Below are 25209 nucleotides of genomic sequence, written 5' to 3'. Positions count from 1 at the left end.
ACTAGTATATGTTAATGAATTTATGCTGCAGAAAAATTTTGCCGCAGAGAGGATACTATTATTAATAAATTTCATATTTGAGAGAAAGTGAGGCTGAAAAAGTTTTAATCACCCACTCAAGTTCTCACAGCCAGTAAAAGGCAGATGGGGGGTGGGGGAGATTGATCCCAGAGTGTTCACCGTAACATTTTGTGATCTTTTCATCATACCACCAGGCATCCCTCCCAGAACATTTAGGAAAGTTGGCTATCTACTCATTTTGCTGTCTGAATATTCTGAATCTCTTCCAGGCTGGTTCAATTGGTTAAACTTCAGTAGGCTAGAAAGTAAATGTGTGGAATTGCTTAAGCGTTATTGCCATTGGAGGCTGCTTCTCCATGACTCCTCTTTGTGAGTGAAATAATTTTTCCTAACTCCTGGGGATCTCTAACTCCAGGTATTCTTTTTGGTTATTTCAGAGCTTTAAGATAATTTTTTCTTCACTTCTGAAGGCATTTTTTTTAGTCTTATTTTACATGTCAAAGTGGAATGTTCTGACAAACTAAATGCAACAAATGTCTTCGAAGAAAGACTTATAGCATCTTTGAGCTCTCTCTTTAAGAAAATAAAATATATATGTGTGTGCATAGATATATACACACACACACATATAAATACACATTGATAGCTATTTATATCATCATGGTGGTGGTCTGAAAATGTATGTCCCCAGAAAAACATTTTCTTAAATCTAACCCACTCCTGAAGACTTTAAGTATGGCCTTTTGATGAGGGTACTTCAGTTACGAGTGGCCTAGCCCAATCAGGATGAGCTTTAATCCTATCACTGGAGTCCTTTATAAACCGGATGCAATTCAGAAACAGATGAGAAAGCCACAGGAGCAGTAAGAAGCTGACATTCAACAGACCCCAGAAGAGAGAGGCCAGGAGAAGCTGCTATGCGCCACTGCTATGTACAGAAGGGCTCTAATCCAACAGTGCAATCTCGTTCATCCCTGTTCTTTTCATTTATTTTGTGCCACTCTCTTTGGCACATCAGCCCTGGATATAACAGCCCACAAAATGAGGTGTTGGCACCATTCTAAGAGGAGGGAAAATAATCAGGAAAGGGGGGAAATTTAAGATATACAAATTTCCATGCCATAAAAATTCCCATATTAGACTTATATGTAGATGTTTTGAAAAATGAGGAATTTAATCCAAATTATAGTTTTAAAAGCTATGATAAAGCCATATATTTGTTAGATATATCCTCATGAATGTGAAAACATCATTAATCCAGGAGCACTTGTTATTTAAAAAAAAAAAAAAATGCAAGTCTTGGTGAGAAAGAGACAGAGACATAGAGAGACAGATAGATGGACAGAAAGCCAAACAGGAAAAGAGACACATGGGCAATAAATTAAATGAGGAATGCTACCAAATCTAGACATTTTCTAAATTCTACATTCTGTTTTTAGATTTTTAACCAAGGAATTTAAAGCAAAATAGTATGATTTAGATCAAAACCTCAAAGTAAAAATTAGTTATATAAAAATAATACAATTTAGATCAAAACCTCAGTAAAAACTAGTTATCTATTTCCTGGTAATATGAGGAAACCAGAGAATTTTATACCTACAATGAATTCACTATTCAATTTACTACATGAAAGATGAAAAGATATATATTTTAATGATTCTTTCAAGATACTTTAAATTAAACTTTATATTGGTTAATAATATAAAAATCTGCTCAATGTAAAACATGACAGAGAAAGCAGAAGAGTGGAAGGGAAGTCAAGTCTTACATAAAGAACACGAATGCTCATGTTAGAAAGAAAAGATTTAAAAACTCCTTCCTCATTTTTGAGGAATGATTTTAATCCTATCAGTATTCGAATTTCCCTAGCTCTCCCCCAAATACACTGTACTGTCAGCTTTTCCAAATCACAGTTGTGTCCAGCACCTCACATTACATCCATTGTTTTATTTTTCTATTAAGTAATTTTTTTAGTTTGGTGCAATCGCCCTTTACTACCCCTGGTTTTTTAATGTCACTTGCTGAAGAGCTATTTCTTTGAACTTACACATCACTTTAAAAATCAAGGAATAAATTAAAATAGAATGAAAATATCTTAAAAACCTTACTTACCAAAAGAGAATAGGGGCGCCCATTATGCTTGAAAGCCTCAGAGAAGAAATCAGTGTTGTGGTCCAGTCTCTGGTGTCCTCCGTATTCGCCTGCATCTGAATCTAAGACAATTTTGAATGTACAGCTATTAAGGAATCAACAATTGTTTAGAAGTTAAACGAAACATTAAAAAATATGTTTTGAGACAGAAATTTAAAAGTGAATGTTCAGAACACGGTTAAATCGTGATTTGTGCTATGTACTCATTTCTTCTCTGATATTTCAGGTTCTCAAATTTGAAAGGGGCTTTCTAGGCTATGTGGTGCACACATCCATGGGGCATCTGTTCTCCTATCGCAGCTCATCAAGCTGCCATCTAGCCCAGACTCAATGTACTTATTAGCAAAGAATCTCTTAGAGCAACCTATTCCATTTATTAGATTTCTTCTCCATATTACACAGAAATTTGACTCCTTGGTACTATTTCTACCTAGAGAAGTTAAAAAGAATAAGTTCGATAACTATATGATAGCCTTTCAAATATTTAATAGTATCTATGCTATCCCCATGTGTCTTCTAAATATATTATCAAATACATACTATATACAATTCCAGAGCTTTCTAATCATTTCTCATTTGATGTGCTTTTTTTTATTATCCCATTCCCCATTTCTGAATTCATCTCAGTTTCCTAGATGCTGGTTAATATACGGAGGAACCCAGAAATGAAAAAAAAAATACTCATTTTCATTCCGAATGTAGAATGAAACAGTCTTATTCCCTTTCCCTGGTCATATACATCACACTGCTATTAAGGGAACAAGTGTAAAAATGACATGTAAACAGCCTGTCATTATGCTGTATGTACAATCACTTGATCTATAATTTATCATCTGATATTTTCAGATGAGTTATCAGGCCTGTTAGCATTATTGTATTTACAACAAAATAAATACTAGCTATAGTTATTATGCCCCAAATGTCTAGAAATGGAACTTTATTTTAAAAATCCACAAGTACATATACATGGGTACTTAGAAACCTTAAGTTTCTTCTAACTTAAGGAGAGAATTAGTTTTAAGTGTGTGGTGTCTTCTTTTCCTGGTATATAAATCTTTAATCTCAGGAATGTCTGTATATATATGTCACAGCAAAATATACAACATTAATAGTACCTGTGAGTAATAAGCAATGACCCATTATTTTCAGGCTTAGGGAACCTCTGGAAAAAAGGTGCAGATGGATTTGCCACAGGATCTTTTACTGGGAATGGTACTCCTTCCTGGTTAATCCTGGTTATCATGCTCCATTCCAAACTCATAATAAGAGAGGTTACGTGTTTAAAGAAAAGAGATAGAGAGACACAGAGAGAGAGAGAGAGGACAAGAGAGAGGGTGAGGGAGAGAGAGAGAGAGATTCAAAAGATGGCTATACTCAGGTATACTATGTTACTCAATGTAGGTGAAAATGATTTGAGCATACCAATTTAAAAGTGAAATATGGGCAGTGAAATCAAACAATTGGAGACAGAGTAAATACATAATAATGGTGAAATGAAAGGAGCCATTAAGAGTTTAACTTACTCTTCATTTTATTTTATTAAATGTTCATATAAATATTCAAAAAAGTAGAGTTTAAAAATAATGCCCTGTTCATTTCCTGGTGTGTGCCCATGCAAAAAAGAAAGAAAAACACTGTACTGGAAAACTTCTGAAAACTAAGGAATATGAGTATCAGTTACTAAAGTAATGGCTAAAAATACTGATTACTGGTAGTAGTAGATAAAGAAAGCAAATGTATCATCAAAAGCATTGTTTCCCAAACTGTGGGCTGCAAATCACCGAATGGATAAATGGATAGTCTTGTTATGAGGGTGTCACTGATTGGTAGTTAGGTTAACTAAGGGTCTAGGAATCTCTATGTGCGTTGAATATTGAAAACTAAATTATGCCATTATATACATTTACTACTATATTTCAAAGAGTATGCATGTTTTTGATTAATACAGATTCATTTAAAAAGTCACAAAATTAATAGCAACTTTTGCCTATATATTTTCTCAAAGGACACTGAAAGAATAAGTTTTATCATGTAAGGATCCAGTTATTTTTTTGAAATTGAAAGGGATCAGCATAAGCAAAGTGTTTAGAATCTACTTGCTAAATATATATTTATACACACACACACACACACTTTGTAATCATAAAGGAAAAGCTTACAAAAGCCATACAAAATGTTTTAAAATATCAATTTAAACTTTATTTTAAGTTATAAGTTAAAGAAAAATCTCAGCTGTGGCCAGTTTTGGAATTACTCAGGCCTGTTTCTACATTACCCAGAGAAGAGAATTATTTTCTTTAGAAAATACAATGCTAAAACTCCCAGAATTCCAACAAATTAACAGTAATGTTTGTGAAAGAGCTTTGTAATTACAAATTGCTATCACAGCTTCCTTAAATATCAGGAAATCCCATATTTTGGCAACACTGCTTCAAATTAGAACTAAAAATTTAGAAGAAGTTATTTGAGCAACTGATTTGTGTGTGTGTGTGTGTGTGTGTGTGTGTGTGTGTGTTCTCTCACTGGGGCATTCTCTTACTTCTCTATCTCTCTCTCTGTCTCTTTCTCTCATACATACACACAAACTCAAACACGCATGACATGAGACACACACATAACACCAAACACCAATATTCATCCCTCTTTCATTAAAGGGCGTCACCCTGAAAATATAACTCAGTGCCAATTTACACTTATTTTAAAATTCCTTCTTTACCTTTAAATTACATACATTCATTTTCTTTTATATTAGAGGAAAGTAGAATAGATTATTTTTACTCCCTCATTCTTCTACTAAATATGTATAAAGTGCAAAGCACTGTGCAAGATATAAAAATGACTAAAATATAGTCTTGGCTTACATGCAACTTATGGCCATTAAGGGGAGATGAGACATGCATATGAATGTCTAAAAATTAGAGCAGAAAGCAGTATATAACTAGTAGAGTCATGGGAAAAGACAGGGTTATCAGTCTATATATAAAGAGTTTTGAAGGCTGGACTAGGCTGTTTTGATTTATTTTGGTATAAGTATGCTAGTGTGGAAGATTTTTGCGAAAGAGTATGAGAATCAAGGAAATTAACCTGGAGGTCACAGGCAGAATAGGTTGGACAGGGGAAGGACTAATTCAGTGAAACCAGTTAGGTGCCAAACCACAGTCCAATGACAGTAAGTATAGCTAAACTCTGATAGTGGGAATGAAGACTCAAAGACATGAATGCAATTTTGGATGTGCAAATGACAGCATGCAAAAGCGACTGAAGTCAACTGTGAAGAGAAGACAAAGGCAGGGTGGGAAGTGGAAGGGCTTAATATCTATTAGGCATCTTTTGCCTGATAAACTTTAGGTATTTACACATATTATTTCAATTTATTCCTCAGAGCATACAATTTCACATATAATGAAATTGATGCTCAATTTGTGAAAACAGAAGTGGAAGGCAAGAATACCAGGGGCCTAAAACAGACAGCCAATGCAGAGATGGGATGTGCACATAATTCAAATCTACATTTGTCTCTCCTATTGTCTACAAATGGCCACCTTATTTTTATGCCAATCATCAGGCAAAGTGTTTCCATATGAAGTTTCTTGTTTAATTCTAAAGACAAGATTACAAACATAAAGAGGCCAGAATGAAGAAAACATGAGGTAAAATGAAAACAGGGAAAGCAGATAAATTGTTATTAATTAATATAATTAAATTTTTAAAAACTAGTGTTAAAGGACTAAATTCTTTGGTTTCTTATGGCTTCTGAATAACTGAGGTTTATGGCATTTGTTCTAAGTTCATATCTTGTTCACTAGGTTCGGTTGATCATTTTATAGGTGAATACAAAATTGGACCAAAAGAAAAAAAATCTTGCTCAATTTGGGAAAATACAGGAAGGGGAGAAAGATAGAAAACTTTTATAGAGATTGATAAAAGAAGAAAGGAAAAGTAAATCAAATAGGTCTCTATCAATTTGGATGGCATTTAAAAATATTATGATCTCTTCTTATTTTAAATTGAAGAGCTTCCTAAGTATTTGATAGATCTATCAACAGGTTGAAGCGGACAAGAAGTTTTAACATTATCTTATAATCTACGTCCGTATATTTGAACCAAGGAAGAGCCACGTTCTGAAAGAGGCTTGTACTAATAAAATTAAGGAATAGTGATGGCATGAAGACTCTTAAATTCAATGGCTCTTTAAATACTTCAAAAGCTGCTGTGCTTGCTCAGCCACTTGATAAAATGTCTGTCCAAAGTATAAGGATTTTGATGTAAGAAGTATTATCATGTATATTATTCTACACTAAGCTACTTCACTCTTGATGAAGCTAAGGGGATTTATTGTAATGTATAACCCCTGAGGTTTCAAACTGATTGACTATAAAAGGGGTTCACTCATGACTAGATGACAACAAAGATTGCAAAGCTGGGAAGTTAGCATGTATCTTCAAACCTAATGTATCGTCAATTGTAGATGAATTATTTTATATATCACTAAGAAATGGAACAAATGCTACTACCACGCCAACCGTAGTGAAGACACATCCCAGAGATAAATTAAATATGAAAAATGTGCATCTTAGAATATATGAAATTTGGTATAAGTTATTTTCAGATCTAATTCTTTAATTAACATACCCATGTTACTACAATTGCAATCATTTATGAGAGCCATACGACCCAGGAAAGCCTATATTAACCACAGAAGGAAGAAAACATTAGGTACAGAATCCTAATGATTGCTTTAATTGAAGGAGGTGAACAAACATCCGGTAGGGTAAGAACAGTAGCTGGAAAACAAGAAGAATTTTATGTTTTGAATAGTCTAAAGATAACTATCCAGCACAGGGCTTGCCACAGTGTCCTTACCAACTGCTTCCCTTTTTATGTTTCATAAATTGAACTTTATTGCCAGCTTTAATCCACAAAACCACAGGTTATAGCTGAATAACATCTCAAATAGATCTGTCCTTTTATTTTAAAAATATCTATCTAGGTATCGATGTATCTATCTATCTATCTGGCTAAATTATTCCTAAGGTATTGGGTTGAACCACAGAGAGGACCATAAAATACAAGTCTGAGCTGTTCTCTCTGGTCTCCTTCCAAAATACAAAAGACTTGATGTATGATTTATGATTGTGAGTATGTGTGACAGCGTGGAGATGTGCATGTGTGTGTGATGTGTGCTGCTTGTCTATGTCATCATTTAGGCATTCCCATCTTTACTTCTGTGGTGCAGAATGTACACTAACCTTAAAAGTTCATTACAAGAATTAGAATTCTGATTTTTAATTATTTTGAAAGCTATTTACAGCAATGTGACATATAGGACTACATTACTTGTAGTGGAAATTATCCATGTAGGTTACTTCCCACACTGATTTTATTAAAAAAAAAATTACACATTTGCCAGCATTCCTAAAATAAAATTAAAGCAGAGAATAATGTGGAAATAAATAGGGAAATTACTATTGTATGAAGTAAAACTATATTTTAAATTATAATGCACATCAAATGTAAGTTATCTTTAAGGGGACTTTTTTATAAAACTCATTAGTTAACCTTAAAATTGTGGTATCCTGAAAAAAGCAACAACTTCATGTATGAGATACATATGCATTCCAGTTTGTGAACACTGTCTTCATTAAAGGTTTAAATGACCATCATACATTTTTTAAATTAAGTGCCAAAAAAGAAAAATATTTCTATTATAGTATATTTCTATTACATGCTCTCATGCCACCAACAATAGGTTTCTGATTGTAGATTGCAAAATAAGCTACAATTACTGAAAGTTTGCTTCACTGGTTGCAAATTTTCAGAAAAATTACAATGCAGAATAGCAATAAAACAAGCTTAAAAAATGAGGGGCTCAAATATCAACTACCACATTAATTAACAGATTGCTATGTTTTTGAGATGCATTTCATGCAAATTATTACTTTATTCTTAGGCATGCTTAATGACATACATCAGTAGGTAGCAAATCAATACAAATACAAAATATTGAAAATTACATATTTTTCTATGCAGATAGGAAAACTATTTTAAATACTTTAGTGAATACTCCTGACTTACCTAATTAGGAGCTTTTCTTTATTCTAGAAGATTTTAAACTTGAACTAGAAAAAATTGGCATTGTTTCTCAATAACTAAAGGATGGAAGTTAAAATTCCATTAAAAATGTTGCTCTTTCCTGTGCCATTAATAATTATCCAAAGAACTTGTAAATTCAGTTATTTAATGAAGCAACAGCAATTATTTAGATGTGAAAAAAATAACATTTTATTCACCTTTGAAGTGCATACTTTGACATCAAAATGAGTTTCAACTATCCAGAGTCAACATTTTTTTACAACCACATTGTGCTTTTGACCTCAATATAATTTTGACTTAAGCTGTAAAGAAACACCTTTACTCAAATGTTCTCTAAAATAGTCATTGATGGAGGCAAACAAAGTATTTAAATGGAAAATATACATGGAAAGTTCGGAGACAATGAGAAACAATGACAGTTATAAACAGCAAGTAAATACCACCAGAGTCAGGTCATGAAAACAGAGAGATTGGAGATAGCATCCTAAAACAATAAAATAAGATGGGTGCATCCCTGGGCCTTGGGGTCCAACAACCTGCATTCAAATCTCAGTTCTACCAGTTACTAACTGTGTGTCTCTAAGCAAGTTACTGAGCTTCCAGAGACTCAGTTTCTCCTGGATAATACATCAGAGGGTTGTGAAAATTAAATGAGACAATGTGCACAGAAGGCTTAAGTTTTTACGATTGGGAAAAATGCTCAAATTATTAGCTCTTAATATTATTACTATAGTCTTTGGGATATTTAAACTGCTGCTTCTAGCTATAAGAATTTACAAGTGGGTCTGTTTATTCTCTACCATATTTTTTTACATCCAAATTGGCCTCTTTTTCCTTTACGACTTTTGTTCCCAGTACCTTCTTCCCATATCTTTGTTCTTGCCTAGAATCTAAAAATTTCTCCATTTATCTTTGAAATTGCACATTAAAGTTTAATTGGACAGTATGTTGAACTCTAGAGAACTAGAGGCTTTTAAGAATTTTAATATTTTAAATATATCTCAAGCTTCTGAGAAAGAGGAATTTTTTTTGGTAAAGCCTACCCTGACCACCATAATTGAAAATTAAACTTTTCTGCACTCTTTTGTCTTTAGCTTGTTTATCCTTACCTTGATAGCACTGCCACCTTTTAGTATACTATAAATTTAATTATTACATTTTTCTATCTTTAGAATTTAATATTTTTTGTTTATTAAAATACAATCTCTATGATGGATTTTTGTCTTTTCTTTTTCCTGCTACCTCAGACCTAGATTAGTACCTGGCATACTGGTCAGTGGACCTTCCTTTCATTTCTTTCCTACTGCAATCTCAACCTGGGGCTTTACTTTTGAATCAATAGTTTAACAAATGCATGCCACTTTGAAACAAATAATTCTCAAGTTAATAACTCTGGCAGGTATGCGCCTTGGAGAGAGACATATAATTCTCAGTTGAAGTGAGTATGTGGTTACAGGTTTACCAAAATTGGCACATACTCCAAGATCTTCATTATACTTGACTGGTTTGCTTTCTCTGTACAGATGATGGAATTTAAGCACAAAACAACAGAGCAACATGTCAAAATCATACGGTTATTAATTTGGCAGGGCCAGGATATGAACCTAGATTTAATATTTTCTGTGTCTCTGTTACCATTTGCTACTTAAAGATTGTGAAGTATATGAAAATTAGCATATCTAAAATTCTGAAAGAGGATTAGTCTTTGGAATAGAAACACCGTATTTCTTTATCTGAAGTCGTAACTTATTAGAATCAACATAGTTAATGTATATCTCTCATTTTCTTTTAACTTTTAAGTCCAAATATAAAATCATAATTAAAAAGGATTCACTCAGTGCTTCAGAAAGCTCAATGAGCAGGAGCTGAGCTATTTTCTGTGACTGTAAAGCAACGTTTGCAGGTGTGTGTGTGTGTGCGTGTGCACGCATACACATATGGGCATCATCATTCCTATCACTCCTGGGCACTTCGGAAGATCATTATTAGAAAATATTTGAATCAAAGAGTTCTAAATGCTCATTAAATAAATGGCCGAGAGAGCTTTAAATACACACAAACACATACACATTCATGATTGCTAATAAAAATATTTTCCAGGGGTATAACAAATATAGCATATGTAATAAATATAATATAGTAGTTTGCAATTTTCCTTACAACAACTACCCTGGTTTAATTGTACCAGTTAGAAGTGGGGAAGACCAACACTGCTGGTTACTTCCGCAAAATGCCTGCTTGGCATTTGTTTCAAAACCAAATTAACAAATATTTTGGCTATGATAGTCAAACATGGAGATGATTTACATAATTCAAATGAGCAAAAATTCTGGCACATTTTGAATGAAATTATATGCAGATCTGCCTATTAATTTATCTTCATACTTATTTTACAAATGAGTTTTGTTATAAAATTCCAAAGTGATGGGACTATTATGGTCATCAGAGATTTCGTCAAATCAAGTAGTATGAGTCTAAGCATACTTGAGGCAAGTTGTGTGATACAGCCCGCACACAAAATTTCCTACACTGGAAACTAATTTCCTACATTCAAAATTATAAAGGTAGGAAAAGAAGACACATATACGTCAATGATTCTAATATAAATCTACAGGGGATGCATCTCAAGTCTGTCCAAAGCTGTACCTAATGTATGCAGCTAAGGCAAACTATAACTTCCATGCTGGAAATGTATGTGAGTATGCTGGAAAAGCATGATTTCCACTACTTGAAGAATACAAGCAACAGCTCATCCAGAAAGCTGTTGAAACCAAAACTGTTATTTTCCACCTTTTGCAATGTGCTTTCTCCTCCATTCTATGAGATATTCAGTCCCAAAACTCTTTCATCTCTATTATCACTTAAGCTTATCAAGACAGTATTATAATCAGTGCTTAAAGTTGAAATATACTTAGGTTTATATCTCAGTTTAATAAAAATTTTGAGTAGACATCTTTTTTCCTTAGACAGTTATGCTACCCTTTTAAAATGAGTGTTTATTTTAAAAAGATTCCACTAACACTGATCTCTAGTTTTGAGTGTTGGACACAAGGGTAGTGTAGCACTGTAGAAAAACAACATTTAGTCAGAAGCACCATTAACTTATACAAACAGGGGTAGAGAAACAAATAAAATTATAAGTAATTAGTGAGACATGCTTCACCTATTTTAATGGCATTTCTACAGAGCAACAAAAAAATGCGTTATCTGATGCCCAAATGAAAATCAGTGCTGAACTTAGAGGAATAGATTTGAATCATATTTATTCATTTACTAGGCATATGACCTTGTATGTTATAAATCTTTCTGATCCTCTCATATCTAGAGTGGGGATAAGCATATTTGCCCGACCTGCATCACAGAGGTGACGTGAGGATTAAACGAGTCAGTGTAAATAGAAGTATCATGCAGTGTAAACTGGTCTGCAAAGCTATTTTTGGAAATTATCTCCTAAAATAAACTTACACATACATCTCCTAACTCAACTAGTTCTATTTAAAAGAATCGGTTAAACCATGTGATGCTGGAGTTCTTCTAACTCTCAGAAATCTGTGATTCTATGTGGCCCATTCCTTCTTAACAGTCATTAAACATCACAAAACTGCTCTGCACTTTACTTGGGGAACAGGGCTCTGGTCAGGAAGGGGTGGGTAGTTAGGGGACATCTTCATAGAGTTAACAGCTGAAGTGAGGAGAAGGTGTGAGCTCTTCAAAGGAAGAATGCAGAGAAAGAAGATCACTGAATAAATGACAGGATGTGGTGTCTATGGGGGAAAAAAGATAACAAAGAATAGATTGAGAGGAGAGAAACCAAAATAGTTTACTGCACATAGAGAAATGGGGATAAGAAAGGGGGTAAATGGTACTGGAGTGAGAAAAGAAATTGGATGGGAATAGGTGACTTTTAATCTTAGTACTGTGAAAGGAGAGAACTAATTCTGTGGTGGTAAGCAGGGAACAGGAAATGAGGAAAAGAAAAGTCGAACAAAAGAATGTAGGCAATGGGGTGAATGAGCACCTACATCTTTCTTTTCCTTTATTTTCAAGTCACCATATGTATTTAGAATAACAATGACCATAGCAGTGAACACATGCTGAACTCATACTAAACTCACACTGCGTGTCAGACACTGTGCTAAGCCTATTGCATGCATTAACTCATTTAGTTCTGGCAGCAATTCTACAAGTAGGTGACTTAGAGAAGGAAGTAAGAACCAAAGAGGTTATTTTTGTAACATCAGTATGTGGTGGAGACACAACTTGAACCCTCAGAGGGTCAAGTTCCGGAGCCCATGTTCTTAATCACTATCCTAGTAACAAGAGCAAGTTTCAATACTTTTACAAATACAATATCAGGCAATACTGAGTACTATTAAAGTCTTTATATGTTACAAAAGCCTTAGAGAGATAAACATGTTAGCGTAAGACAACAAACTAAAGACCTGATGTTTCAGAATCAGAAAATAATGCTATCACCAAAGAAAATTATCTTTCTTTGTTTTTCTTTAGCAGGAAACATAGAAGAGCAGTGGAGGGGGAAGCAGGGAAATGAAATTGGGCATTTCCTTAAATAATAAAGACCTTATAAAAAAAAGTACAGCATTGCTTATAATCATTTTTTTGTTTTAATTAACGTTCTTGTCATAAAATATTTATTATCTGCCAATAAAAGGTAATATGGTTGTATTTGATTGAATTATATATTCACTTAAAAACAATTTTAGGTGATAACAGCTATCGAACACTTTCTGTATTTGAGTTAATACCGCACAACTACAAAAAGGTACCATAATTAATTCCACAAATTAATTCTTATTTATAGGCATTAATTAGGCTTTCTTTCATCTTCAGCCCAAGAGATATTACATTAACAGAATTAGAGGTGGTTCTTACACTTGGTTACAACTGAAGTCACTACTTCTGAGAAAACTGTTCATTTATCTTTCTTCCCTTTTTTTTTTGCTATTGCTAAACTGTTTTATTTGCTCTCAAAATGAAGGACTCGCAAAAATTTGGTACAACATTTGGATGACTGTATGGCACATGTATGTATAATATATCACTTCTTTCTTCACTTTTCTCTGGAGAAGTGGAAGCTCTTTTTTTTTTTTTTTAGCATCCATACATACTTGGAAGCCCTTAAATAATTATAGTGAACCTGTCATTACATCATGGCTTAATTCTAAGGAAAACTCTGGGGTTTTCATTTTCACATGTAAATGAAATACTCACTATTCAGTTTGACTCTAACAGATCCTGATGTAGAACAGCTGAATACAAAATAATGGAAATAAAAATAAATTTTCAGTTAAATACTTATAATTTCAATAACTGTGTAATACTTATAATAAATTCTCATATAAGTTCAAATCAGCTTTCTAGCAGGCAGGCACTACCCATTGGAAAAGGAAGGCTAATTTCTACTGAGATACAGAAGTAAAAGGTGATATAATGATCATTAATATAAATTTAGTTTAGATATAGAACACTCTTTAAAAACCTTGGCAACAGATAAAAAGGTGACAAACAGTTTATTTTTTAGAAATATTTCAGGTCAATATTTTCATGGTACAATGTCCTCTTCCCTGTTTGCAATGCTAGGAAAGGGAAGGATTTTCTAAAAGAGATAATGAGTGCAAAGTGTTTGGCAGAGTGTCTGAGTGTATTATCTATTACAAGTTTGTAATAGATAATAGCTCTTATTAACATCTGTTCAGCAAGCATTAAAACTGAAAATAGATCCTACTGTATTAATTTCAGAGTATATATGAAGATGATAAATTTGTATTGATAACGCAATTTTTTTCCTTCTACTACTTAAACAAATGTTTTAAGGGAAAAGCAACTCATTATAGTAATCATTGCGTTTTAATTATTTAATGTTAACCAACTTCAAGTGTTCTTTCACCAATAGGTAGCTGTATGCTCCATCCATCCAACCATCCTTCATCCATATGTCTTCTACATATCTACCATCTGTCTATCCACCCATCTGCTCATCATCCATCCACCTATTTTTCAGTCCATCCATCCGTCCCTCAAAATTTTAGCTTTATGTTGTAGGTACCCAATATATTCTAAGTAAAGATATAACAGCATGTAAGGCTCTCAGTTTTGCAGTTTGTATTGGAGTCATCTTCCACATAACAGTCTTTCTTTCTATCAATTAGTAGAAATAATTACCACGGCACAATTTTTTCTCTCTTATTATTGATATTATTACTGTGTGAGTATGTACTGTTTTTATAGGTCACAATTATATCTCCAATTTTTTTTTCCCGCCAGGTCAATTAAGCACAGAAACCTTGACTGAGTTATTGCTAGATGAATTTTTGGAATCAGAAAGAAAAATTATGGTACAACTGAGCTATTAACAATAATCCATTCTATAGTTTATTGATAAAAATTGAAATGCTGTTGAATACCTCACAGCACTATGATGACTATTCAAATAAAAAAAAGTTATAAACATTTGTGTGTGGTAAGGGCTTGCTCATTATTCACTACTGCCTATAGTCTTATGAATATATATTAAGCCAACCTAAAAGTGTTGCAGCAGTTGCAATAATTTTAATCATGCAAAATATTTTTCTTACTTTGTGATTCATCTCAAATTCCTAGGCAGATGAATGAAGCTAAATCATAGGCTCTTTATTACCAGTCGAGGTGGGGGCACTAGCCTGTCATTACCATTAAATCAAAGGGATCAGTGGAAAGTGTTTTAACAATGAAAAATGATCACAAGGATCTCTAAGTAATGTTTAAAAGTATTATTGTCATCTTGAAACTAAAGAGGGCTGAGGAAGACAATGACTATTCATCCATTTTGAAGCAATATAAACAAAAGGAGGACTTACATTAAATATAGGATTACTGGCACAATTATTTGTCTTTGTTCACATAAAGAGCATCATTATTTAATTTCAGTATAAACAGAAAGCACATATGCATACATTTACATACACACACGAGAAAAAGCACACATACATTTGTTCAAAAGTCACTGTGCATATTTTTATGAGAAAGCCTCGTATTTATTTTTCTACCAACACATTTATAACTTGAAAAACTAAAAAGTTGAGATGTTCTCTTTCTTTAGCCCAGAAATCAACATTTACATATATAATCTTGATAAAAGGTGGCATTTAGCTAATCCTAAATGAATTCTTTTGTTTTTATTTGTTGCATAAAGCATAGATTCTAATAAATACAGTATTAACCATACTTCAAAAGCTTCTGTAAACTAAACAACTCAAAGCAACATCTCTGCCTCCAGCAATCACACTCCAGTGAATCATCCAAGTGACCTTATTTGCTCATTAGGAAATCTGTGTACAGGTTGCAAATGTCAAAGTCTGAATTTGAATTTTAAAAAGTACATCTTTGCAGCAATTTAATGAAAATACTTCAAAGATGTTGGGTCAAAGCCAACTATTTACTCATCTGTTCCTTTAGCTTCAAATATTTTTGAACTATATTCACATATTTTTTACCAGACTTACTTTATGATCACTTCTCTTATCATCTCAGTATTTAACAGTTTGGAATGTCATTTGGAGAGGGGGCTATTTATACTACCATTCTCATCCTCACCCTAACAGCAGCTGACAAATAGTTACAAAATATTTACTTCCAGTGTTTTTACACTCTCAGAGTGATATAAATTTGTATATACTACAAACATACCTTACAAATTTTCTGTTAGATTTTAAAGTTCACGTGGAATATCACATAGTAAACCTAAATAGATGTGATACACATTAAATAAGCCACAGAGGAGATTAACTTTAAAAATAGAATGATATTTATACTCCGCTCTAGAATACAGAGAAATCACAGTAATTCACCTCAGTATGTTCATTTGTACTAAGTTTTTTACAATGTACTTTCTTCTTGCGGAGGACAGTGATGGAGGTTATGAGGAAGGGTTCCTGGGTATAAATGTGTGTGGAATGAAGGAGTGATGAGCGAGGTTAGTTGATTGAATCATATGTCCCACAAAGACACATTTTAGTTATAAGCCCAGATCCTGTGGGTAAGAACTCATTTGTAAATGGGTTCTTGGAGTCCCCAGAACCTCGCGGTGTAAAGTAATTTGCAAATGGGATCTTTAAAAATCCAATTAAGATGAAGCCAAATTGAATCAGGGTTGGCCTTAATCCAATACGACTGGATTCCTTATCAGAAGAGGAAATCAAGGCAGAGACACAGATGATGGAGCAAAAGAAGTCCCAAGAGGAGAGAGAAAAGACAGCTCATCATGTGCTGGAGGCAGAGAATGACTGCCAGCAGCCACCACTAGAATGTTACAGACTTTGCCTTCTCCAAGACTGGAGAAGCCTGTAGTATTTTGCTATAGCAGTCCTAGCAAATTAAGACAGTTGACTAGAGAGATGCTTACTTGTGTCATGAAATTTTGAACTTTTCTCAAGTGCCTATTTTCCTAAAACTACATCAAAAATCACTTGAACATCACAGAAATAAAGCACCACCAGTAACACTACCCTTGCTATCACCATCCACCCTACACACCCACGTTGACAGACAGAAAAAGGAGCCATATTATAATAGAAAGAGCTTGGGTGTTGTAATCCATTCGTTAACCTTTTTCCTTGTGTCCAAGGAAAGTTATGTAGCCACTTAAAGGCCTCGGTTCCCTGACTTGTTATATGAGGCTCCACAAACTGCTTCATGTGCAGCAGGGAATATTAAACTAAACACATAATAAAAGAGTCATGCAAGGCAGAAGTCCCTGAAAAGAGGCAATCTAATATCCACACACTCCGCCACACCACTAAGAATATGGCATCATCATTTGTGTTATTCAAAATGGATTATAACAAACAGTCTGTCTGTAGGGGCATAGCAGTTTTCCTTTTGATTCAAGGCTTATTTGATAATGTTGCAGGTGAAGAAATGAGACTAAGGAATTACAATCACGTTTCTGATTGTACAAAGTCCATCATTTATTTCTCTATAACTAAACAAAGTGAAATCATAAGCAAATATAACACTTCACGAAAATATGCTTTATCTTTCTAAGCATGAAACGTGTAAACCTCCCTGCTTCCCAAGCACATTTAGGCCTCAGAGCTGTGTTATCTAGACTGCTATCTACTGCTCTGAGGTGTGTTAGAGATTATAATACTGAAGATCAGTAGCTCAAAAGATAAACATGAGAGTATATAGGCACAAGGTCTTTTGCTATTGTTGTTTTTTCTTTCAGAATATGGCTGCACACTCCTGCAAAACTAATACTATGTCCTCTAGCAATCACCATTCTACCTTGCCTGGCATTACCCCCCAAAAAATTCCCCTTACAACAGTTGATTCAGAAGACAGTCATCATCTTCTTTCCACAGATCTAAGTGAAAGCTGATGTCTTGCATTTGGCATACAGGATATACAGATTCAACAAAGAGAACTGCTCAAGAATTCAGACATGCTGTCTATAGCAAGTTTATATCCCATTCAGAGGAAGTCCAAATGACTTTTTTTTTTTTAAGAAATTTTAAATGTGTTCTGACACCAAATTCTACTTTCCAGGGAATTACAAATTTGATGACTATCTTGACTTGAGTAATGCATCCAATCTCAACACTGTGAATTCTTCACAGTGAAAACCTGTATTCAGTGCACTTGCTCACTAGGTGGAAATACGAATGACATGGAATGCTTTCTCTAAATCTGAAATGGTTCTATAATGTTGAACTACAATGTAATTTTTAGTGGCATAAGAATAAAGTGAAAAAGATGGAAGGCCAGAGAGAACTGATACTTGTACATGTTGACGATGACAAAAAGGACTTGTAAAGCTAAGGTGTGAATGGCCAAGAAACTGAAAGAACAGATCCGTCTACTGCTTATGGAAGATGGTACAATCAAAAGAAATTTAAAACAGAGAACCGTCCTACTCTAGCATTCCTTTAAAGAAAAACTTAAGGTTTTCATTTGAATGTAAGCACAGTGTGAGCAGAGAAGGTGATGGCTGCTGGTAAAGCTAATGTAAATTCATATTAGTAACAGAGCAGCATCAAGATAAGGGAGTAATGGCGCACTCTATTAGTTCATGTAAGACCACATCTGGAATACGGTGCAATTAGTTCTGGAGGCAGAATATGACAGGAATGTGAGCTGTGCTGGATGCACTCTGATTAGGGAGCTGTAATGGTAAGGGATCTCAAGTGTCATGAGAATCTTGGTCTCGAAAAGGGAAGACTACACAATGGTGGTACTGTGAAGGCATGTTAAATGTATTTCTGATTGGATGGTTGGCATGTGGAAGAGGTAGTAGACCTATGCTGAGTAGCCCCAGAGTAGAGAACTAGGGAAAATGCATTGACATTCCACAGATTCAATTTTCACTTCATTAAGGCAACATTATTTTTAATAATTAAAAAATTTGAATTGTTTTTCTTTTGAGATAGATTCCTGGGACTGGAAAGAGTTCAAATAACAGCCTATTTGTGAAGGCATTTACAGGTGCTATTTCTGTCCTGAACTGGGAGGTTGGAGTACAAAACCTCTAGGAATCCATAAGATTTTATTATTTCAGTCTAGGAATTAGTGCTGGTCTTATCGAAATATAGGTTATTAGAAGGTGTGGGGTAAGGTATGTTGAAAATGCTTGGTTGCACCCCTCAAATAATAAAATTTAATCAAAGATTTTATTATTCAAAAAAATTCCTTCATTAGATAGCCAGCCTTTAGGTCTCGAATACTTTTTTGAATACTCAAAAAGACTGTTATTAAAATGCAAGCATTCTTAGAGGAGCAGTAACACATGGGGATTAGTTATAACCCCCTGACAGACAAGCATGAGAAAGCAGCAAGAATAAGGAAGATCCAAGGGGGCACCAATACATGGAGGTCAATCCTTGTAGGAAAAGGACCATTTCTTCAAGGTTCCCTGGTAGGCCCGACAGAAGATCAAGGCTTCAACTCTCACTTATATGTGGCTAATTCAACTTTTTTCCAGGTGCCTGTAAAATTACAACTTTTAATGAGTACAACTTCTGAAAGAGTTCAGTAATATACAGTACTTGGAGTGCATTAGGGAAATTCTGTACAAACGGTACCTACAGACATTTAAACAAAGAACTATTTTCAGAAGACCCTGAAACTATTTTGATGACAAGACCTAAACTAGTTTGATGACAAGGTTTATCAAAACCAAGTCAGACCCTCATGTTCAGTGTAACCCTATCACTAAATAAAAATTAGTGGCTTCTACTAAACAAATACACTATTCTATTGCACATTTTTTGGTGGAATATTTGGGAATCAAAATTATATAAATTTCAGATAGGACATGAATGTAGCTTGAGAGAGACATTTTTCTTTAATATGATCATTGAAACTCCATGTAGTGCCTCCATCAACAATCCTAAATTAAACTCATATTTTCTATCCCCCCAACTAACTCTCCTCTCTCTCTATCCTCAGTAATAATATCACTTCTGTTCTTCCCATTGTTCAAAATGACACCTTTTATTATGTTGTCTACATTCCACGTCTAAACAGTTGCTGAGCTCTTTCATTGCAAGAAAGAAGTTCACATACCTCCTTCTATTCCACTGTTATAACTTTAACTCACACCTTCATTATCTTTTAGTGGTACCGCAATTCCTTGCAATTAATCTCTGTACTTCTAACCTCACTCCTCATGAAAGTGCTCCTAAAATATATATTCTCATCAAGTAGCTCCCTTGCTACCTCAGTGGCTTCACTGGCTCACTATAACCATAGTGTAAACTCTAAACTAATAAATATGGCCTCAAAACCTTTCATTATGCATCTCAATCTATTTTTCAACTTAATCTCTTAGTTCTTTTTTTTACGCTCACTGTTCTCCAATGAATCTATTCTACTGTCCTTTATCTAAGAGCATTCTTATTTTGTAACAGCTGGAAAGGCTTGCCTCAATTTTTTCTAGACTGTTTCTCAATGCCCAGGCTTAAAGGCACATTCTTTAATCTCTCTCTCTTTTATTTAGTCTTTTTCTTTCCTTGCTTCTGTTTTTCCATGGAACATTCTCATTTTCTTTCCATTTATTGGATTATGCCTTACATCATAGTTTCTTTATGTCCCTTCTCCCAGACTTGGGTCAAGGACAGTGTGTGACAATTATATCACATTAACAGATATAGAAGGACTTAATTCAGCAGCATTACTTTAACAAGGAGGAACGCGCATGAGTTGCTAAATTATAGTATGAGTAGCTAGTGCTTTGCATTTATTCATGGAGATGGTAAGAACATTTGCTTCAGCAAACAGTACAGAACTTCTTTAGTGAAGGTAACCCTATCACATAGATTTCTTCCACCTGTCTCTTTGTGACCCTCAAACCAGGAACATTTGGCCATCAGTCACAGCCACAACCCCCACTCCTTGTGCTCTGATGCTATGTCAGTGATTTGCTGGGTGGGAAGAAGGTAGTGAATCATCTCTCAGCACACTCAGGGTGCATGGTAGTTCCATGGTTAGAATGCCTGCCTTCTATGTGGGAAGATCCAAGTTCGATTCCTGGACCATGCATCACCACCCCACCACCCCCCAAAAAAATTAAAAAAAAAACAAACTCAGTGTCACTGAGCAGAAAGGGTAGGGACAAATGCTACAAGCTACTTACTGGAAAGCATTGACCCTTTTCTCATTGGCAGAGGTTTGGGTGTTTGGGTGTCTACTACACCAAGGAGTCCAATTCCTCAGAGACTTGGGAGTAAATCCTGATTACTTTGAAATACTCATGGTGACCCCATTCTCTTTTCTGGAGCTCTCCTTGGGAATGTGTGGTCCAATTCCAGTCAGTGGAATATGAAAGGATGTTTCCTAGAGAAGTGACTTTATTCTTGAAAAGACACACAAAATATGAACTCTCTTTTGCCTTTTGTCATGTCTGAATGTGACACTTGGAACTCTGTTGTCTTGTGACTGTAATGGGTGCTAGCCGTTAGATATTGCTGACTCTCCAAGGTTTGGAAAGCAGAAAGACAGACTGAATCAGGGAATCTGATGATACTGTCACAGTGCTGGAGTTCTCTACCTCATGAATTTTGTTATAGTGGCAAAATACATTTTCCATATTGTTTGGGCCAGTTCACAGGGATGTCTCTTACTATAGCTGGAGACATCCTGACATACAGAACTTCATTTGGTGACCATGGCTTGGGCTTCAGGGGAAACCACACTATTTTTACAGCCTGCTTGAAATATGGGCTGTTTTTTGCTAGGTCCTGAATCTTGACAATTTTTTCATGGATGTGACAACAACCATAATCTCTTTAAAACATATGTACACTGCACTTTTTCTTTGTCACAATTATCAAACTTACTGTAACTTACTAATGTTTATCTTCTCCATTACTTTAAAAGTTCTATGAGGAGAGGGACTATGACCGCCAGGTAAACTTCTGTATTTTTAGTACCTAAAACAGGAATGGCACAGAGTTGTTTAATAAATAGATCCTCAGTAAATATCTATGAAAGGAATGAATGAGTAAACACATATACAGAGAGAAAGTCTCAACAACATACCAGCTGTTATTTCCATTGGCCACACCTCCCACACTCTGTCTCCTTACCAATTCGGGCCTAGAAAGGTGAGTCAGGTTCTGCATTTTAGGAGGGGGTGGGGGAAATGGGAAAGAAACTGTCTTTATAGCTACTGTCTCCCAACCACTGAATAAAGATGACAATTGTCAGAGGTAACTTACAAAATATTTCCATAAAGAAAAACTACAACCAATTGTTTCCCGTATTCCATGCTGGATAAAAACTGCATTTCAAAACTGTTCAGAATCACAGTTTTCAGAATTGGAATACATTTCAGGAATAATTTGGTATAGTTGAGCTGAGCCAAGATTTATGTGTCAACTATTTTCAGCCCCTTATTTTTCAGATGAGGAAACTGAGAGCTATTGTCATGAAAGTCAGCATTTATCTTCCCTATGTTCTAAGAGTAAATAAAAAATTGAATGAAGGCATTCATAAGCCCCAGCAGCAAAAAAGGATATTTCCCTGGCAATGCCGTTCCGACTCGGTAATCAGTATAGCTCTTGTTTGGATGGAAGTTGAAAATAAAAAGTAGATCTGCTCTTTCAAAAGCAATGATCTTATTGGCTTCATGCTTTTCACTCACATAGGCCTGCAAAATTAACACATATGTTACATTTAAATAATAATAGAAGCTGTCATAAAGTAAATTATTTATTTAAAAAAGTAGTTTTTGTCTTTCTTTATAGCCTTATAATTTATTAAGGCAAAAATGAAAAACTAATACTTTCTGAACATGTTGCAACTTTGCCATATCAATTGCTAAAGCCAAAAGCAGTCTCACAAATTGCTTAAATAGTATCTAAAAGTCTTACCAACCACTTGCCAATATCAAATAAAGCACACCAGAGGATTACTGCTGTGGGTTAGATTTTTAAGTAAAAACATGGTATCCACACTGTAAAGAAATATAACATTTGCATATGTAGACACATACATTAGAGCTTTTTATAAGTGAATGTTCTTCAAGACTTTAGTTTTAGTCCTTGGACTAATGAATTAAGGTATATCCAATCACTTACAATATGATGCAACATTGTTATCATATCCAAATTTCTAAAATATTTGTTATGTTAAAAACTCAACATTTTTGGACAACTTTGTCAGGTTTGACTAGAATGCTTAAGTGTGTGTGTGTGTGTATGTGTGTGTAAGAAAACAGAAGGTCTGAAAAGAAACGACATTTACAATTTCTTTCAGGCATCAGATTTTACAGTTAGCAACAAGAAGCCTTTGCATTTTCACCACTATCCTCCCTCAGCCCCAGCTTTGGGAGGACTTATTTCCATGCATATCAGTAGCACCACTCTTGGTAATTTAGAAATGTGAACTAAGGCTCTAGAGTAAACAAGGGTGCCATTTGGTATTCAGCATTGTTCCTATTGAAAAGGAGCATCATTCGCTCTTTCCTGGAAACAGTATTACTAATAAACATGATTAGGGGATTCTTGTCATGTACCCAATCTACCTGAATATTTAAGTACTTTTGTCCAACCATTAAAAAAAAAAATCATACAAACCAAAGTATAAACAGATCAACAGTAATTTTAAACACTGCCGGTATAAAGTAAATGGATTATGACTAACACATACTATATGCTAATTTTTGCAAGGAAAAAAAGGCCTGTATAAAATTTGCACCTGCTAATTACATTTTCTAAAACTTATTGAAAACCGAGACTTTAATTCCAGAGGAGAGTCAGGCTCATGAAAAATACAAAAGAGCATGCAGGTATAATGGCATTTATTGAAATGATAAGTTAGAGACCAAGAAAGGAAAGGAAAAACAGAAATAAAAAAAAAAATCTACATGTTGCCAAAGTAGTTTCTTTATGACAGCATAATTATTTATGCAAAGAAAAACAGTCACAACAATTAAGATGTTTCCACAGCGATTTCTAAAATGGATTCCATGATGAGCTTTTGTTATTCATTTTAACCAATTGAAATAAGAATTACTAAGTTTAAACAACAATAACAAACTGACCAAGAAGGTAAGCAGGGTATTATGTTTAAAATTTCATTATCTGTTAGGGAGACTTCAGTGACATGTTTTGACAACCTGAAGTATGTTGCAGGGCACTACACACTGAATAATAAAGTGCTGTTTAAAAGATCTGCATATAGATTTAAACCGATTGCCATTCTAAGCATGTACCACATCGGTGACTAAAACATAACATTTAGAGTAAAGAGCATACCTGCGGAGCTGAAAGCCAACCACATCTTTCCTCCAATTTATTCATATCCCTGTCAAAGTTATTTAGGAACTTATAGCGAAGAAGGTCATCATCAGTTAAATGAAACTGCCTTCTGGCATAATGGTAACTCTCATTATTTCCTTTTCTTGGAAAGTCTAGCCATTCTGGATGCCCAAATTCATTACCTGTATTAAAAAAAAAAATTAAAAGGTAAACATCACTAAGTACTATTCATATGTTTTACTAAGAAAACTCAATGATTACATGATTTTAATGTCATAACAGTTTTAAAATCAATTTGGCTTGTAAATTTACTGTTGCTGTGTCCTATGCATGATGTTCTTCTCTGTTTCAGAAACAGCATGGTCTAGCTGTGGACTCAGAAGCTCAGGGGCCAGTTTTGTCTCGACCATGCATTATCTTTTACACGTCTCAGTCTCCTCATGCACAAGCAGAGAGTAATTACATTTTGTCTTACCTAATTTTTACCCAAAATAATCTCTGAAATCTCTGAGTAATTTCCGAAATTTCTGTTTCTGTGATCTATGAAATATGTACAATGCTTTATAATTTATATAGGCTTTGTATGCATATTGTTTTTTGATCCTCAACACAATTCTCTATTATATCCACTTCACAGAGGAGAAATCCAAAGCTTTGGACAGTTAAGAGGTTTTCCCAATCCCACACAGAAAATAAGTGGGAAAGCAATAAGTAAAATTTAGTTCTTCTGTTTGAAACCAAAATTCATTCTACCCATCACATTAGGCAAGTGCTTTGTAAATTTCCTAGAGAAACCAAGTCAACACAAAAAGTGTCCCTGTTCCTTTCCCAGATCTATCTGTTATCATTAGATATGTATCTTTAATTTCAGCTGTATGTGTTTTTATGTATGCATGCACATATATGAGAATACAGCCGGAATACTCAAATGGAAGACTATTTAACTATGATTTATCCATATAATGATGACAACTAAAAACCCAATAAAATTAAAAAAATATATATATATATAAAATACACATTCTTCAACAAAGAGTATGCAAAGTGTCATAGCCAATAGAATTGTCTTCTACTTTGAGCCAAACTAGTACATTATTATAATAAATAAAAACTAATAAACTAGAATGAAATTCAAAATGATACCATAAATATACTTCAAATAGTAAATACTGCTAAGAAACACTGC

General features: G+C 34.3%; 1 protein-coding gene across 1 annotated transcript in view; it reads right to left on the bottom strand.

The window, feature by feature from the left end:
- Positions 1-25209, bottom strand: part of GBE1 (1,4-alpha-glucan branching enzyme 1) — a 344340-nt gene that overhangs the window by 6077 nt on the left and 313054 nt on the right. Inside the window, exons 13-15 of the mRNA XM_077118703.1 lie at positions 24021-24205; positions 22281-22411; positions 2134-2251 (exon numbers count right to left, since the gene is read on the bottom strand). Of these exons, the coding sequence (XP_076974818.1) occupies positions 2134-2251; positions 22281-22411; positions 24021-24205 (434 nt within the window). The remainder of the gene's footprint in view (positions 1-2133; positions 2252-22280; positions 22412-24020; positions 24206-25209) is intronic.

This window comes from Tamandua tetradactyla, chromosome 10, assembly GCF_023851605.1.
Source record: "Tamandua tetradactyla isolate mTamTet1 chromosome 10, mTamTet1.pri, whole genome shotgun sequence".
Taxonomy (NCBI): Eukaryota; Metazoa; Chordata; class Mammalia; order Pilosa; family Myrmecophagidae; genus Tamandua; species Tamandua tetradactyla.
The sequence above is the reverse complement of the archived record's forward strand: the minus strand, read 5'-3'. Positions and strand labels throughout refer to the sequence as shown.